At 41.9% G+C, this 19,331-nt stretch overlaps 1 protein-coding gene across 2 annotated transcripts in view; it reads left to right on the top strand.

Annotated features, from left to right (window-relative positions):
• Positions 1 to 19,331, top strand: part of LOC144754479 (solute carrier family 2, facilitated glucose transporter member 5-like) — a 133,795-nt gene that overhangs the window by 53,808 nt on the left and 60,656 nt on the right. For both annotated transcript variants that reach the window (XM_078642306.1, XM_078642307.1), the window contains 2 exons: positions 6,980 to 7,104; positions 12,791 to 12,943. In XM_078642306.1, the coding sequence (XP_078498432.1) occupies positions 6,980 to 7,104; positions 12,791 to 12,943 (278 nt within the window). The remainder of the gene's footprint in view (positions 1 to 6,979; positions 7,105 to 12,790; positions 12,944 to 19,331) is intronic.

Genomic DNA, 19,331 nt, shown 5'->3' on the forward strand with positions numbered 1-19,331 from the left:
TTCCCGGACAAGCCCATCCTATCTTGTAGCCTGGTCATTAGTATTTCGTGCTTTACCGTGTCAAATGCTGATGACAGGTCTAGGAGGATCAGTAGACATGTTTGATTTCGGTCTAGAGCCTGTAGGGCATCATCGACAATATGCAGAATCGCAGTCTCAGTACTGTGCCCTGTTCTGAAACCTGACTGGCAATCATCTAGCAGCGAGAACTTGGTGATGTGTTGGCTTAGTTGGCCCTGCACACATTTCTCAATGACCTTGGCCAGTAGAGGGATGTTAGTCACTGGTCGATAGTTGTTTAGGTCTATTGCATCAGCTGTCGGTTTTTTGATGATGGGTACTACCTGCCCTGTTTTTAGGCAGTCAGGGAGGATCCCTTGCGCAAGTGAGGCATTTATTATCTCGGTCCAGATTGGAACTAGCGTGTGGCTGATTTCTCTTACACATTTTCCCGGTAGAGGGTCTTGATAGTGGTTGTTAGGTCTCATTTCGGCCAGCGTTTTGGCGATCCTTTCCTGGTCGTATAATTCGAATGTGTCCCAGTTTGCCTTGTTTTTGTTTGAAGACCCTCTGTTGTCGCATTGGTCTCATATATAGATGGAGGAAGGGTCATAAGGTTGGCTGCTGCGTTTGTGAGTTCAACTTCTAGCATTTTCGATTTTTCTGTGAAAAATAATGAGAATTCCTCGCAGCTTATGGGGGTTTTTGTGTTCTCTCGAACCGTTTTGGCTAGTTTATTTGATTGTTGTTTTAAGATCTCGAAGAGTTTTCGTGGTCTGTTTCTGGCATTGTCCAGTTCAGCTCTGATAAATTCTTTTTTGGAGTTGATTATCTTTTTGTTGTAATCTTTTCTTGTTTTTCTGAGGGCTCTCAGCTCGGGTGAGGCGGGATGTTGTCTCCATTTCCTTTCGGCCATTCTCAATTTGCGCCTGTCCTCGTTCAGTGACTCACTAAACCAAGGATTTTTTGGCTTCTCTGAGCAGTTTTTCAGTTTTTGGGGCATGGTGTCATTAACGATATTACCGATCACCGTTGTGTAGTGATCGGTCAGCGCATTGACATTTTGCTTATTAATGGGTGGCTTCAGGTCTTTCTCACACCTTTCAACCAGTAGTTCAATATTAGCCTCTTTTGTGTCTCGGATCAGTTTCTTGAGCTTGCGTGGTTGCACGGTCTTTCCCTTTTTCATTGTAGGTATCGTGAATGTTATGATGTGATGGTCGGACCAATCACATGGTTCTATAGCGAGGATTGATGTCTCTGTATTTCTTGAAATAATCCAGTCTAAGGTCGCTCCTTGTGTGTGAGTGGGTTGGTTGCATGCTTGTGTAAGTTTTAGCTCACAAAGGAAGTCTTTAAGCGAGTTGACCAGCTTGTCATTGCCGTCGTTCCAGTGGAGGTTAAAGTCGCCTAGGAAAATGTTATTGGCCTCCGAGTTAGAGTTGGTCGTTATGATCTCTATCAATTGCTCTGAGAACTTTGCGTTGTCTCCTGGTGGATGGTAAAATGCATGCAAGTTGCAACTTTGATTATTTGGTGATCTCACATTAATACCAAGGTATTCACAGGATTCTAGGGGGTCAGACTGGAATTCACGGACCTCGATCTCTGAACGATGAATGCACGCTATGCCTCCTCCTACATTCCTTGGTCTGTCTAACCTGACGATGTTATATTGTGGTGGTATTAGGAGATCCATGGTAGGCGATGATGATTCATTGAGCCATGTTTCGGTGAGGATGGCCAGATCAATTTCATTGTTGATGATATGGGCAGCTATGTCTGATGCATGTTTCGTCGCTGAGCGACAGTTAAGAAGTAGGCACTTCAGGGGTTTCTGTGAATTAAAGAGTTTTACACTATCAGATTCGGCTGCCGTTAGCTGAATATGTTGTAGATTTTGGTGAATTGCTTTCCGGTCATTCCTTCTGGAAGTTCTGTTAGAGTCAATGGGTACAGTTTTGATATTCTCCTCTCTTCCAAGGGCAATTTGTTCGGTTTGTTCATAGGATCGGAGTAAGGCCGAAGCTTCTTCATTAGACAAGGGCTTGGTCCTGTTAGGTCTGTTGGGTCTGAGTACGAGATTCTGGATGTGTGAGACCTTGGTGTGCGTACTTATCGCCATCTCCCAGATTCTTCCAATTATCTGTGATATTTTCCTCGAGTTTTGTGCCAGGTTTCCTACGAGTTTCTGGAGTTCCTTGACTTCTTTCTGTGTTCTGGATGAATTCTTGTATGGGATAGATCTGGCTGGATGGGTATTGCAAATTGCTCTTTTCCATGAATGATCTGTTCTAGTTGCCATAGATTTTTTCTTGGTGTCCTTGGTTTGGTTACGAATTCTGGGTCTATTGGAGGTGTCCTCATTACTTCCTGTATTAGGGGATGTAAGGGGTGTTTTTGTGAGTATGGCTCTATGGGACTCATGTCTCGCATTCGAGGGAGGATGTGAAAGGTCGATGTAATCTGCCCTGTTTATTCCGTTAGCTTCATGGATGGACTCGTTTGGAGTTGAGGTGCATTCTTCATGCGCGGTCGAGTTGTGCGTTAGCGGCAGCTGTACTTTCCTTGGTGCCTGGTAATTCTCTTTGATTCCAAGGTTAGAAGATATCGCTATCCTTTCTATCTCAGTCTCAGGTATTACCCTCGTGTTTTCGGTGAGATCTCTAGTGTTAGAGGCTTGGTTGTTCCGGCCGACCGATTGACTGGTGACTCTAGTGTTGGATTCAATGTATTCAGGTGCGGCATCTGGTGGTGTCATGTTTTGTTGGTGGTTTGGTCTTTCTATGTATTTCTTTAAGTTATGGAAGGTTGTCTCAAATTTCTCGAGTTCTCTGTTGGCTGCTTGTATCAGCACTATTCCCGTTTTATACATGGTAATGCATAATTCTGTCTCACTTCTTTTCGTAAGTGAGGTCGTTATTTTTGTTCCATATGGTATGTTTTTTATAGTTTTGGTGAACAGCATTTTTGTAAGGGCGTTGCGCCATTTAGCTGTTTTGTCTGTGTAGAATATAAGGTCATTCATCATGATGCCTTTAACTCTATCAAAGTATGGGTCAGAGAACAGCATGTCTGGGTTTTTTCTCAACGTATTGTGTTTGAATTTTTTGGCCGCATTTTTGGATAGGGTTGAAGGGTATTCTATGCTTTTTGCATTGGACCCTATCGATCCTATGTTTCTTCCGTCCATTTCCGCTTCACGTTGAGGGTTTGCAGAGGTCTGTTGATTATATTGTACTGAGTGGTTCCCTATTGACTATGTTGTGCTGAGATGTACTGAGTAGTTCCCGGCCAGTGTTTCCTAGAGGATATAGAAATCGAGTAACTCAGTGCTATTATTACGCAGTGGTAGGTATAACTTCTTCTGTAGTTTAGTTCGCTCTTATTATTATACCCTTGTAGACGTGGACGATATAGAAGTTGAGAGTGACTTCCAGATTACTATTTCATAGTGGATCCTCTGATTAATTGGTCTATATTAATTATGGTATCTTATTTTCATCTGTTCTTTGTAATTTTTGATGCCCTCAATACTATTTAATTAATTAATTAATTAATTGACTATCCCTAAATTTGAAAACTGGTTGTCAGGAGATAAATGGCAAGTGTATGATGTTAACCGAGTCTGTCCCTGAGGTTTCTTGAGAGGGTTTAATATCTATTCTCTCTAGAAGTTGTTTAATTCCTTTTTCCTTTTCCTAGTCTCTTTTCTCTTTCCACTCCTTAGCTTGGATGGTCCTTGTAACTTTTCAGTATATATTGGCTGAGTACTGGGAAGTCTCTTTGTTCTTGCTTCTCATTGGTCCTTTAGTAGTTTTGTCGGTTAGGTGGGTTCTGGGTGGTCTCCTTTCTCTTGCTCCAGGCGCCAGTCCTATTTCCCTTGTTTTATTAATTGGTCCTTTCTCACTTTCCTGACTGATCGGTCAAGTCAGGGATATCTTCCTTCCCTGTCTCCAGCCGCCAGTCCTATTACACTGTCTGTGCCTCCAGGTTGGTGGTAGGAGGGTTTAGATGGGGTAGCGTGGAATGTAAGTCCTAAGCGGCCGCCATTTTAAGGTCAGGCGGGCCGCTTCTCATTCCTCAATCATGCTCAGCAGTAGCAGTATCCTCCCGTTTTCCCCTGCGTGTACTCCGGGGAGTTGCTGTCAACGGGGAGTTATCATCTGGTGGGGCCGCTCTGAGGGTGTGAACGTTCCTACCTCTCGCGTCGGCCACCAAGATTTCCCCGCTCCGCCCTCCGCGCTGGTCACTCCGTGCTCACAGGCACCGGAGCCGACGTCGATTGCTCCCAGCGTCTTCAGACCCGCTCACAGCCGAGAGAATGACCGCCGTGGATTCTCCGCGCTCGCTCCGCATCTGGTGGTCCGCCCGAATCAGGGTCCGACGTCCGAGGAGTTCATCGATGGGGGTCAGCCTTGTCCACTGACCAGGTACAGCAGTCTTTCCCGCGTCTTGCGTTTGCTGTGTTTGCTGTGATTGTGCGTTAGCTCCGAGTCATCAGCAATGGTTCAGCTTCGTTCCGCTTTGTTCTGGGTTGTTGGTTGGGGGTTGATCAGGGATTTAATCCAGATTAGGAGATCCCCAGCCCCGGAGCCTCCTCACCAGGACCCCCGATCAGCGGCCATCTTCAATAACATAACATAACATACACTCCAAATACCACTCAGTGCCACATAATTACACACCACATAATTACACTGCACTCAATGCAACATACACTCCAAATACCACTCAGTGCCGCATAATTACACGCCACATAATTACACTATACTGAATTCAACATACACTCCAGACAATACCACTCATGGCCACATAATTATATGCTACATAATTACACTGCGCTCAATGCAACATACACTCCAAATACCACTCAGTGCCACATAATTACACTCTACTGAATGCAACACACACTCCACACAATACCACTCAGTGCCACATAATTATATGCTACATAATTACACTGCACTCAATGCAACATAATTACACATCACACAATTACTCTACTGAATACAACATACACTCCCACACAATACCACTCAGTGCCACATAATTATATGCTACATAATTACACTGCGCTCAACGCAACATACAGTCCAAATACCACTCAGTGCCACATAATTACACACCACATAATTACTCTCTACTGAATGCAACACACACTCCCACACAATACTACTCAGTGCCACATAATTATATGCTACATAATTACAATGCAACATACACTCCAAATACCACTCAGTGCCACATATTTACATGCCACATACTTACACTATCTATCTATCTATCTATCTATCTATCTATCTATCTATCTATCTATCTATCTATCTATCTATCTATCTATCTATCTATCTATCTATCTATCTATCACACTTTATCTATATATCTATCTATCTATCTATCTATCTATCTATCTATCTATCTATCTATCTATCTGTCTATCTATCTATCTATCTATCTATCTATCTATCTATTTATCTATCTATCGCCCTTTATCTATCTAACTATCTATCTATCGCCCTCTATCTATCTAACTATCTATCTATCGCCCTCACTCTATCTATCACCTCACTCCTCACTCTATCTATCTATCGCCCTCACTCTAGCTATCTATCGCCCTCACTCTATCTATCTATCGCCCTCTATCTATCTATCTATCTATCTATCTATCTATCTATCTATCTATCTATCTATCTATCTATCTATCTATCGCCCTCACTCTATCTATCTATCTATCTATCTATCTATCTTTCGCCCTCACTCTATCTATCTTTCGCCCTCACTCTATCTATCTATCGCCCTCACTCTATCTATCTATCGCCCTCACTCTATCTATCGCCCTCACTCTATCTATCTATCGCCCTCACTCAATCTATTTATCGCCCTCACTCTATCTATCTATCTATCTATCTATCTATCTATCTATCTATCTATCTATCTATCTATCTATCTATCTATCTATCTATCTATCTATCTATCTATCTATCTATCTATCTATCTATCTATCTATCTATCTGTCTGTCTGTCTGTCTGTCTGTCTGTCTGTCTGTCTGTCTGTCTGTCTGTCTGTCTGTCTGTCTATCTATCTATCTATCTATCTATCTATCTATCTATCTATCTATCTATCTATCTATCTGTCTATCTGTCTATCTATCACCCCCACTCTATCTATCTATCTATCGCCCTCACTCTATCTATCGCCCTCCCTCTATCTATCTGTCGCACTCACTCTATCTATCGCATCACTACAGCATCACTCAGCACCACCACAACATCACTCAGGGGCACCACAACATCACTATGTGCTACCACAGAATCACTGAACGCCACAGCATCACTCGTCACCACAACATCACTCAGCGCCACCACCGCATCAATCTGTGCAACTATTCAACAACAGCTGGTTCAAATATGTTCTCTCAATGTTTCAAGCTTTATTACAAATATCACAAAAAGATGTTAATATTTCACTTCTGTTCTTGGATTTTCGTCACAATAAAATACACTGAACATAGTCTTCACAAAAGTTATTTACAAAAGTTTAAGCTATTGCCATTATAAATTACAAGAACTTTGATTTAAGTATTACATATTAAAAAAAATTAAAAGCCTTTGCTATTTGTAATATCAATACATCTAAGTCATGTAAATACAACACATATTGCATTACAAATGCTACAGGTGTCCCATTTGTGAAAGTTACAACTAATTGGCATTGTAAATGACAAAGCTATTAATTTCGCTATTTTCAAACCCAACACATAAATAAAAAATGTGTTATTTACAATACCAAACTTTCCTAATGCCAGACCTATTGCATTGCAAATACTTGTCTATCCTAGTTGCATACTTTAGTCAACCCAGCCGCATAATTTGATCCTTTGTAGTCATTCCAGTAACCCTGTCTGTAGTTAAATATAGATCATAGCAGCTGGAACTCAACCCATTGGGTTATCTTCTTGCCTCTCTCCCGCTGCAGGAAGGGCACCCTTCTCTTCAACAACATCTTCTCCATCATCCCAGCACTGCTCATGGGGACCAGTGAGCTGTCGCGGTCCTTTGAGGTCATCATCGTGTCCCGCCTCCTCATCGGCGTGTGTGCTGGTAAGGCCGAGCAAGAGCATCATGGGACAAAGGGTAGCAGGTAAACCATTGGATGGTGGGACCAAGAGGGGTTGGTGTGGGGTGTTGTGCATGTATTTGACAGTTTCTAGAAAGGAGGTAGGTTATTTTAATTGCCTACCAAAAAGGTTAAACTGTGGAGAGAGTCCATTGTCTGAAAAGCCTGCATCAATACCGCTGTATATTAGGACTTGCTTCAAACAGTTTAGCGGTGTTTGACCTTTTGTCATTAATTCTTCTAAAAAGCACAAGAAAATGTAAACAGAGAGAGAGAGAGTGGTCTTTGGGTCAGGCCCTCTCAGCTATTGGTCTTCATGTGTTGGTCATGGGGGCATATTATCAAGCACAGCGTTAAAATTATCGCTGTTTTAGCGGCAGAAAACTGCCACTAACGCGGCGATAATGGGCTTGATAATATGCCCCTGAGAATTCCAATAGAAGCCCAGGTTGACACCAGAACATGGGCTTCTAATGGAATTCTCAAGGGCATATTATCAAGCCCATTATCGCCGCTTTTGTGGCAGTTTTCTGCCGCTAAAATGGCGATACTTTTAACTCTGTTTCTTGATAATATGCCCCATGGTTTGCTATTGCGTGGAAGGGTTGTTCATCAAACAGCACAACCATGGAATTTCGCGGATGGATACGTTGTTCCATCTGTGTTCTAACGAGGCTATGGTGATGGGGTTCATGTGATTCTTTTGTTAGACTAGAGCCAGTGTATGCTCTTAATGTTTAGGTTTGACAAACACAGCAGCTGTGCACAAGACCCTTGTTACCAATGCTTTAAATTTTTAATTGAGTGGGCTTTGGCTTCACCAGAGGAATATTTTTATCTCACCCGTGGCTGTTTAGTGTAGCGTTCCTCCTCCCACGGAGGGCTTGCGTAGCAATGCATGAGGGACTATTTTACATCTCAAAAGTACACTTAATTGTCACACATTAAATTCATAATTCTATATACACTTTGCATATAGAAAGCAATTGTTTTTGTTTTGTTTTCCTACTACAGCATGCAAGCCAGACATATTGACTTTGTCTATGGTTGTTTTACTCTGCTGACACCAGAATATTTTAATTGCTGGTTTACGGCCTTTTGGTCAGGGAGTACTCGCTGCGTGGCTGACTTAGCCTTGTAGAAATGTAAAGTCTTATACACTAAACAACCTTGAAGATTCATTTATTTTAGATTGAAGTCATGAAAACATGTTGGTGGATTTTACGCTTTTATTGTTCACAAAGTAAAAACATATCCACACACGGGCTTTCTTAAAGTTGCAATGAACATTCTGGTGGTTTGTCAAAAGAATCTACTATGCAATATATTGCTGTGCGTGCCTTATAAATTCTCCACTTGCAGTGCAAACTGCCTCTTATGACTCCTGTCATTAACACTCTTCTTTGAGGGTGCAGTTTAACTCTGCTTTTCCAATCTGTTCAGGAATGGGGCCTACTCCTAGCTTCTGTACTGTTGCTTCATTGTGGGATTTTGATAAGCTGTACCAAACACTTCCACTGATAATAATCCAGACCTATGGGCTTAGTCAAAGAATGCTCTTTTTGTCACCCCTATCGATGTGTTAAATTAGCTTCAAAGTGCTCCCTTGGAGAGGGCTGACTGTGCTCAGTCATAACTATCCAAAGCCACAATCATGGCAGACACAGACCTGTGTCAATTCATGTGGCACAGACATGAACAAGCACACGGATACTTTCAAAGTGTTTTGGGAGGTTCAACAAGTCTTATCGAGGCTCTGAGGTCACAACCTGATCAGGTACAGCATGTGTATCCAGCATAGGTGCGTGGAGACAGAATCTGTGTCGCACAATCAGGATAGCCGCACAAGATACATTTACATACATGTAACTTTGTGAGTGGTTATCCAGCAAATATGGCATGGATCTGGCTTATTTTGGACACCTGGTGTAAGTTGTACCTGTTTTATGTAGCAGAGTTTGCCTGCAAGAGGTATTTTCACAAAAGTTGATTTGTAAATGGTAAGGAAGTGAGGGAGAGGGAAGGCTAATTGAACTGAAGCATTAGTAAATCACTTACTACACCTGAGATTGGCACTGAAGCACTTAATGACACCGATTGCAAGAGATACCATATAGGATTTGTAGTTGGGAGGGTTTTGTTATTGATTTAAGCCTTGGTTCATAATGTGTCATGCATGATACCACTGGATGTCATGTTATGGAACACAGTGCATGGCAGAGTGATGGGTGAGTATATGTGAGAGATAGACACACAAGCTATAATTGTAATGGGGACTAAACATGTAGGTAGCTACACAGCGAGAGCCAATCTGTAGGGGCAGTGGGATGCCCAGTATACGTACACTCCAAAAGAGGGTGGCCATCAAAAAAGTCCCAGTAATCCATATGGCAACATGTGTCATCTTGAGGTGGTAAAATGATGCCAAATGTGAAAGGACTGGAGTGGGTGGCATGAGCAATAGCAATGCACTTTTCCTAAATGCAAGACTACTGCTGAACAAATGCCCCCTCCCCATGAACGAGAATGGAAGTGCGAGAGCAATTAAATTGGCAACCAGAACAGAAACTACAACATCTTTAAAAGTCCCAAATTCCATCTACTCCTGCTAGGCCAAAGGAAGCCAACATTTTGAGCAAGGGTTCGCACCAAGCCCCTCTGTGGTCATGCAAGAGTTAGAGACTCAGGGGCAGATTTACAATCCCCGTACGGCACATTTGCGCCGCCGTTGCGTCACTTTTGTGACGCAACGGCGGCACAAAGCCAGCGCCATGCTGCGGGGTATTTACAACGTGACGCATCTGGGAGCTGCGTCATGTGGTAAAGCCCTGCGCCACATGTGGGCGTTCCGACGCAGGAATGCCTTGGAAAAGTGGCTGAGTGAAATCTACAAGATTTCACTCAGTCACTTTTACGGCCATGCTGCGTCAAAACCCTGCGCCTGCTTGAAGCAGGCGTAAGGATTGACGCAACATGTTAGGCGTAGGGGCACCCCAAGCCTTGCTGGAGCTGCGTTGCACTTGCGATGCACTTACAGCAATGCGCCGCCATTCTGCCGGAGGATGCAACACGCATCTGCCCATCCATGCGCCATGGTGCGGCACACGGGTGGTTTGGCGTGTTGCAACTGTTCTGGCGCATCCCTGCTGCTTAGGAGATGTGCCAGCAGTTGTAAATCTGCCCCTTTGTGCCTGGTTGCTTGGTGCCCTCAAAGTGCAGGAGTGGGCCAGCCTGCCTCATGTTACCTTCCTGTCCTCACAAATCCACATGAGCCTAATACATTTCTTATATCCCAGACACCTTGCTTTTTCTAATTTGCATAGGAAGTCGTCTTCCTGGCCTTCCAGAATAACCTCCTAGAAAACTTGCACTTTCGTTATTAGTAGTGAATGACATTACAAGGTAAAAAATGCGTTAAATTCACAGCTGTTTCCAGGGTTGGACTGGAACATAAAAAATCGTCCCAGGCACTAAAATAAAAGTGGCCCCAATTAGCGAACTCGATAGCCAAAAAAGTGCATATTTGCCAATTTGACCAGTTTTGAATTTGTAAAGAAAAGCTGAATGGGTATTTTGCAACTTATGGTGGACTTCGTGCAGTTTTGTTTACTGCAAGCAATATTTGCGGTGATATCGGCCATAATAAAGGCATTGAGTGAGGCATGAAAGTCGTACAGCAGCGTAAACTGACTCCGAGTTCTAAGATGAGCATGGATGTACGAAGTACAGGAGCCCACTTAAAACCTATGCTTTTTACCAGGTCCTGTGAGGGAGAAGCACACGTTTTCATAGTTTTAAGTGGTGTGCTGACCATCATGTGTAAATTGCAGAGAACAAGTTCTGCCAGTTTATGTCCCAGTTGCGCAGCACAAGCTCTGTCAGTTTCTGTCCTAGTTGCGCAGCACAAGCTCTGCCAGTTTCTGTCCTAGTTGCGCAGCACAAACTCTGACAGGTTATGTCCTAGTTGCGCAGCACAAGCTCTGTCAGTTTCTGTCCTAGTTGGTAGCACAAGCTCTGCCAGTTCCTGTCCTAGTTGTACAGCACAAGCTCTGCCAGTTTCTGTCCTAGTTGCGCAGCACAAGCTCTGACAGGTTCTGTCCTAGTTGCGCAGCACAAGCTCTGACAGGTTCTCTACTAGTTGCGCAGCGCAAGCTCTAACAGGTTCTGTCCTAGTTGCGCAGCACAAGCTCTGACAGGTTCTGTCCTAATTGCGCAGCACAAGCTCTGACAGGTTATGTCCTAGTTACGCAGCGCAAGCTCTGACAGGTTCTGTCCTAGTTGCGCAGCACAAGCTCTGCCAGTTTCTGTCCTAGTTGCGCGGCACACGCTCTGACAGGTTCTGTCCTAGTTGCGCAGCACAAGCTCTGACAGGTTCTGTCCTAGTTGCGCAGCACAAGCTCTGACATTTTCTGTCCTAGTTACACAGCATAAGCTCCGCCAGTTTCTGTCCTACTTGAACAGTAAAAGCTCCGACACTTTCTGCCCTAGTTGCGCAGCTCATGCTCTGACAGGTTCTGCCCTAGTTGCACAGCGCAAGCTCTGACAGTTTCTGCCCTAGTTATACAGCACAAGCTCTGACAGCTTCTGTCCTAGTTGTGCAGCACACGGGTTTGCCAGTTTCTGTCCTAGTTGCACAGCACAAGTTCTGCCAATTTCTGCCCTAGTAGCACAGCACAAGCTCTGTCAGTTTCTGTCCTAGTTGTGCAGCACATGCTTGGCCAGTTTCTGTCCTAGTTGCTCAGCACAAGCTCTGACAGTTTCTGTCCTAGTTGCACAGCACAAGCTCTGACAGTTTCTGTCCCAGTTGCACAGCACAAGCTCTGCCAGTTTCTGTCCCAGTTGTGCAGCACAAGCTCTTTCAGTTTCTGTCCTGGTTGGTAGCACAAGCTCTGCCAGTTCCTGCCCTAGTAGCACAGCACAAGCTCTGTCAGTTTCTGTCCTAGTTGTGCAGCACATGCTTGGCCGGTTTCTGTCCCAGTTGCGCAGCACAAGCCCTGCAAGTTTCTGTCCTAGTTGCACAGCACAAGCTCTGACAGTTTATGTCCCAATTGAGCAGCACAAGCTCTGCCAGTTTCTGTCCCAGTTGCGCAGCACAAGCTCTGTCAGTTTCTGTCCCAGTTGCGCAGCACAAGCTCTGCCAGTTTCTGTCCCAGTTGTACAGCACGTGCTCTCTGCCAGTGTCTTAGTTGTACAGCACAAGCTCTTTGCTGGTGGTGTGTTTGCCATTGCTCACCTGGACAGCTTTTTTTGTTTGTGTTCTAACTGTACTTCACATGCATAATGTACTAAATTATATACTAGCTTTACCGCATGTTCATCATGTGCTGATTTGTTCGGTAGATTTACAGTATGCACAAATTGTGTTCCGGTGTGTATGCTTGCTGGTGCTGTATATCTGTTGAGTAATGTGTACTGATCTTTTTGCGAGTTGTACAGCACGTGCACGTGTCCGGGTCTCGGTGTTAATTGTACAGCATGAGCATAATGTTTGTTGGGCTGTTTGCCAGTTGTACTCCACATGCATAGCGTGTCCAGGTCTATATGCCAGTTGTACAGCATCCGTGTGCATAACGTGTGCTGGTCTCTGTGCTAGTTGTACAGCCTGTGCATAATGCCTTCTAATTATTATGGCCTCTTATGTCTTCCCTCCAATAATCCCTCACTCTGCAGGTATATCGTCCAACGTGGTCCCCATGTACCTGGGGGAACTGGCCCCCAAGAACCTGCGGGGCGCTATCGGGGTGGTCCCCCAGCTCTTCATCACCGTGGGCATCCTCACGGCCCAGGTCTTTGGCATCCGGAGCATACTGGGCAACCCTGAAGGTAAAGGGTCTTGGCGGATGAGAAGGGGTGGGGGCAGGGCTGGGGTGGCCATGAAGGCAGGGTGGACATTTGCCTGGGGCATCTGCTGACGGATGCCGCCATTTTGAGTGGGTCACAGAGGGATTGTGGTATTTACCTTCGACTCGGTACGCATGCATCTTTCAGCTCTTCGGGGTTGGAGGCTGCTTTATGAGGTCAAACATGTTCTTTTATTATTAGCACGTAAACCCATTATGGATATTCCAGCGCCCCGTGCAAAGAACTCCACGTCTTGCCTCACGTTAAACTAGTGCATTAGCTATACACTCGGGTGCAGCATTGAAATTCTCTGGAGTCTATTTCAGAATCAATAAATGTGTAAATCTTGTGATGTGGTTTGATGAACAAATGTTTTTTTTCGGACCAAATAAATAAAGCCACTTCCTCTAGTTTTCATCTTCTCAGGGTCCTGAGGAAGGTGTTTCCTTTTATCCCTTCTGACATGCAAAATACGGTTATTGTTGCATTAATCAAAGCCAGGATAGATTACTGCAATGCGTTATATTTAGGCATTCAGATACATTGTAATTGAAGCTTTAGTCACTCCAGAATACAGCTGCTCACCTGCTTCTGTAGATTCCCAAAATGTGATCCCATTCCAAAGGCATTCAGGCCCTGCTTGGCTATCTTTGACTTTGAAAAGGTCAAATTCAAGGTCCTCTGCATTGTTCATAAGGCCCTTCACAGTAGAGGTCCCACATATTTTCATAAAGGCATTTATCTAGTTTAGGCCTAATCGCAATCTTAGATCTGGCTCTGCTTAATTTGTGGCAGTTTCTAAAACTAAGAAAGCCAGATGGGGAGGGAGAGGCTTTTCTTTTAAGGGTTGTAAATTATGGAACTTCCTTCCTTTCGTAGAGAAAAGGTGTAGCAAACTCCAAGGGCATAAATAGACCCTAAATCAACATCTAATAATAATAAACCCTCCACAACATTCAAATAAGTATGTGCTGAAACAGTGATTTATACAAAAATTCTTAAATCTTTTTATTTTGGTTATAGTATATTTTCATGTTATTTTTGTCTTTTGTTTATAATTCTTTTACTTGTTCATTTCATTTTTTACACTAAAAACATTTATATATGATAAATAATGTTCAAAGGCAGGGAAGAAAATTGTTATTTACAACTAGAAAAATGCAAGGACAATGAGTGTAGACAGAAAAATTACATAACCACAATATCAAAAACAAAATACACCAGTGATATACGAGATATTCAGTCGTTGGAACAATTGATGAAGGCAATGCGGTTGAATAGGACTACGCGCGTTTCGGCCCAAAGGCCTTCGTCAGGTGACCGTCATTCGTACATTACATATAAACAAAAAAAGTGATATAACATCATAAATGTCACGTTGTGGAATCAACACAGAAAATTTGGTTCCTATGCCGACAGCTACTATTTCATTAGTATCGATTCTGATATGCTGATTTATTTCTGCAAAATGACTTTCAGCGCACTCAATCACGTGTTGAATTCAATGAATTAGGTCAATTGGCGTTAAAAACGTATCCATGGGGTCTTTGTTGAAGTAGCCTGACTCTCAAATATCCGACGATTATTATTTGTAACTTTCAGAGCAACATCCTATTTTTCTATTCGCATTCCAGCGAAAATGTCAAGTGCCGTAATCTATTTCTTTGTTGTAAATATGCTCTTGACGCAGTAATGCGGGTACATATGCTGGATAGGAGTTCTTTGTTGTATATATGCTCTTAACGTGTTGATGTCAGTACATATGCCGGATAGAAGTTCACGTAGTTCAGGCTTCCCATAACCTTCGTCTCTAGGATGTCATGCGCTGGTCGGGGGTTCTGATCGTTCGGTGCTTCTGATGTCCGTGATCAGGGTCCTGAGGAAGGTGTTTCCTTTTATCCCTTCTGACATGCAAAATACGGTTATTGTTGCATTAATCAAAGCCAGGATAGATTACTGCAATGCGTTATATTTAGGCATTCAGATACATTGTAATTGAAGCTTTAGTCACTCCAGAATACAGCTGCTCACCTGCTTCTGTAGATTCCCAAAATGTGATCCCATTCCAAAGGCATTCAGGCCCTGCTTGGCTATCTTTGACTTTGAAAAGGTCAAATTCAAGGTCCTCTGCATTGTTCATAAGGCCCTTCACAGTAGAGGTCCCACATATTTTCATAAAGGCATTTATCTAGTTTAGGCCTAATCGCAATCTTAGATCTGGCTCTGCTTAATTTGTGGCAGTTTCTAAAACTAAGAAAGCCAGATGGGGAGGGAGAGGCTTTTCTTTTAAGGGTTGTAAATTATGGAACTTCCTGCCTTTCGTTCTGAGATCTCCGTCTAATAGAGCCTCTTTTAGAAAACTGTTAAAAACCTGGCTCTTTACTAGTCATTCTTAGCAGATAGGTTTCCTCATTTTTCGGAATGCTTAACGCTAGGACGCCTTGGCAGATGCACACTTTATAAAATACTACTTGCTAATTACTGTGTACATCTACTCACATGTATATTTACTACTACACCTAGGTGTAACTATGATTTTCGCTATTCACCATTTCAGAGGATAAATGTAACTCTAAACGTTTTTGCTATTCACCATTTCAGAGTTTAAACCTACATGTAGACTTACATCAAGTCGCGGATCTTCATACAACCGGTTTTATGAGCGTAAAGTTACTACTATTAACTTCGCACATGTAGGTGGAGATCTTCCTATAGGAAAGTATAGGGACATATTCAAGTTTAATATTCTTTAAAAATTATTACAAATATTTTAATGTAAAATAAATATAAATGTAAATAAAATGTAAATATTGATAGAAATAATAATAATAATAAAAATATAATATTAATATATGTAATATTAATATTTGACCTACAACGAATAAAATAAAATGTTATAGCATATTAACTCATCAAGTTAAATATGTATGAAATAATTAATTAATTAAATAAATATCAATTTAATTTCTAAATAATAATGTTTGAACTATAATTAAACAATCCGACGTTCACTCATATATTTTTTTAATAGGTGGTAAGTTTTGTTAATTATTATGGGTTTAGTTAATTTAAATATTTACATTTTTTAATAAAAGTTTGTTTTATTTATTTTTCAAATGATATTTATTAACTTTTAAAAGTATAGCATAGTTATCAACAATTAAGTATAATTTTTAAGCATTAAAATATATACATATGTGTATATAAAATCTAGAAAATAAGAACATTATTTTGATATGTGTAGTTAAATAACAAAATAATTTTCTTTTTTTATTATTGGTTCCTGTGGGTGTTTTTTGCCCTGTTTTCTATGGCAGTGTGTTACAGTAGCTATGAGTGACTATGTGTGGCACTTGTCTACCCCAAGTTTGAGCTGGAGTACATTCACCTTGTTTTGACACCTTTTGTGTGTAGTAGAATTGCAGTCTGTACATAGATATTATCTTACTCTTTTGTGGGCATCTATTTGTATTGCTACGTCACTCCCTAACCCCACCGTAGATTTCTCTAAAACTTTTTATTGAGGAGTTAAATATTCCCTAAATTCCAGCTACTCCCACTCATCTCTCAGATGCACATACACGTGGCTGAGCTCTCTGCACAGAAAAGATGGGAGGGGCAGGATAGAGTACTGCACCCTAGGTTTTTTAATAGCCTTCTGTAGAATGTGAGTAGGTCTACTGTAGTACTACTTTAGGTACTGCAAAGTGCAGTTTATGAATAGGCCTCTGAGTTTTTTAGCTTCTAACAGAATTTAATCCATTATGTAAATGGTAGGGAGCCACACATCAAACATCTTAAGCACTGGCCACCCATTTCCTGCAGGCGTGTACTCTAATGCTTTCTGTTATTGAAATCCAATTTTATTCCAACCTTATTTTTCAGGTATCAAGTAAAATATAAGCATGATAACAGTTTTTTCACTTTAATTTTGATAAATTATAATTAGGGCTCACGGTTTTCTGGTATTTATTTTTTTGAACTTTTCCGTTTGTATTTCTCCATATTTCTTTTTTTGGCCATCCTATCAGTATTTATTTATATTTATTTTGTGAATACATTAAATTGTAATTTGTATTTTTCTGCACTTATTTTTCCGATAAATGTACATTCATACTTTGCTGCCTACTGGGTTTAGCTTATTATGAAGCAAAAATAATAAAAAATAGCACCCACATGAAAATATTAGCTGTATAGCATAGTCTTATTTTAAGAAATGCAATCATTTAAGAAAATCACGCACCTTTTTTTTTACTCGTGCTGTCGCACTTAGCTAATGAGATTGAATTCATGGATGACTTTATGGCGTGTCAATCCAAAGATACACAAGTTTCTGTATTTTTCCACTTTTAAAAATAAATACAGACAGAAAACATAATGATTTCTCTCTGTGTTTTTCTGTAAAAATCAGTAAAAAGGGAAAACTGGGAGCCTTATTTATGATGAATGGGTTTCACTTTTGCATCAACTCTTCAGATAAGTTTTAAATTACCTTGTCAGATCTTACCATTAATAATGTTTCATATTTAAAAAAATGTAAAAGTGCCTGACAGAAACATGGAACAAGCTCCTAGATTTCCGAAGCACATTTATTTATTAATTTCTCTTCACCTGCAGTGTGAGGCTGTCTACTGTATCTATCCACTTCTTGATTATACCCTAATTCCCCTCTTGTCTATGACAGGCATTAGCACCTGTCTCGGATCACGTATGTCAATCACAGCCCTGCAGCAATGTTACATGTAATAAACTCTTTCCTCATTGATGACGTCATCTATGATGTTATCATTGATGTAATTTCACATCTCAAGAGTGATTCAATATGTGAGGTCATAAACAGTGCAAGGCGGGGGTGTAAGTTTTAGTTAACTGGAGAATTTCTATTTATTTTAGTTTTTCTCTATTAGTTATTACTTAATTTCAACACCTATCTATAACGTTACATAAACCTTTTGTTTACAGGGAATTTCTAGTGTTTTTTTGTTACATAAGCTAAGATTTTATTACCATACCTGACTATAACATCAGAAATGTTTTTTTTCTGTGAATTTCTGTTCCTTTTTTTCAACATAAGAGCAAATCTTATAAACATACCTAAGTACAACATCTCTTTAACCTTTGTTTTTTTCATTGAATTTCCAGGGTGTTTTCATAATTTTCAGTCAACTGCCCTGCTGCTACACCATGCATCGTACGGCTGTGTGCAGCAGGGTGTTGACTGCACCCCTAGCATGTCATGAAGAGCGAACCCCCCGTTGACAGCGGCCTGCAACATGCATCCAATTCATGTGGCCGGCCACCCCCCCTCGCTGTGGTGGCTGGTCTCCCTACAGACATTAAACCCACAGTTTTATTATTTTTTCTTACTTTTTTTCAACCATAACGTGGTACTCTCATGGTAATGAAGCAAAAGCTTCACCTCTACAGTATTGCAGTACTGTGCAAGTTTCATAGTACCACAGGGCTGAAGCTTCTGCGACTGCTCGCGCGTAATTTTGGCCCCTGGGGGTGGTCCATCTAGGTCGTGGATACTCACAAACATTTTCCCAAGGGCCATAACCTTGGTCTGTGATGTGACCGAGGGCTGCACTGATGCCAGCAAGGGGTGGGGGTCAGGCAGGAAGGTTAGCAGTAAGGTGGGTGTAGGGGAAGCAAAGCATATACATCTAGGCCCAGATTTTCAAAAAAATCATGCTACGCAGCTCAGCAACCAAAAAGTCTGCGCTGGTTTGCGTGACAGGGAGGAAGGAGGAGAGCGCCATATCTACAGAGATATGGCTGTCTCCTTACCCTCTCACTAGCGCTGGTGCAGACTACAGTGCCTGTGCGCCAGGCCTACCCCTTTGCGCCATGGCGCAAGGGTGTGTGCCTGAGTCTACCATAGGTTTGTATTGAAAGGGTACCCTTCCTGTAGAAAATACTGTGCTTAGACACACTTTAAAACTTTTCCTACATTGTATTTGTGCTGCACAGTGCAGCACACATACAAAGTCAGAAAAGAAAGTAGAAATAAAAACATTTCTTCTCCTAACGCCTCCTTTCAAATGGCATTAACTTTTGGTGCTAAACCCTGCCTACTATTGCTTGAAGATAGGGTTTTGCGTCAAAAGACATGGGTGATAGCATGGAAACGCCCATGTATCACCTATGTAATGCCCCCTTAGCGCTATGTAACGCAAAGCATTGCTTCATGCGGCTTTGCGTTACTTTCAGGGTACTTTCAAGCGTAAAACAAGTTTTGTGCTGGAAGGTAAATTCGGAAAAAAACCATTTTGTGCTGTTTAGCGCCACGTTTGTGAGCGTCACTTTTGTGATGCTAACCCAGTGCAAAATATTTGTAAATCTACTCCCAAGTGTCTGAGTTGCACAC

This window comes from Lissotriton helveticus, chromosome 5_1 (genome assembly GCF_964261635.1).
Source record: "Lissotriton helveticus chromosome 5_1, aLisHel1.1, whole genome shotgun sequence".
NCBI lineage: Eukaryota > Metazoa > Chordata > Amphibia > Caudata > Salamandridae > Lissotriton > Lissotriton helveticus.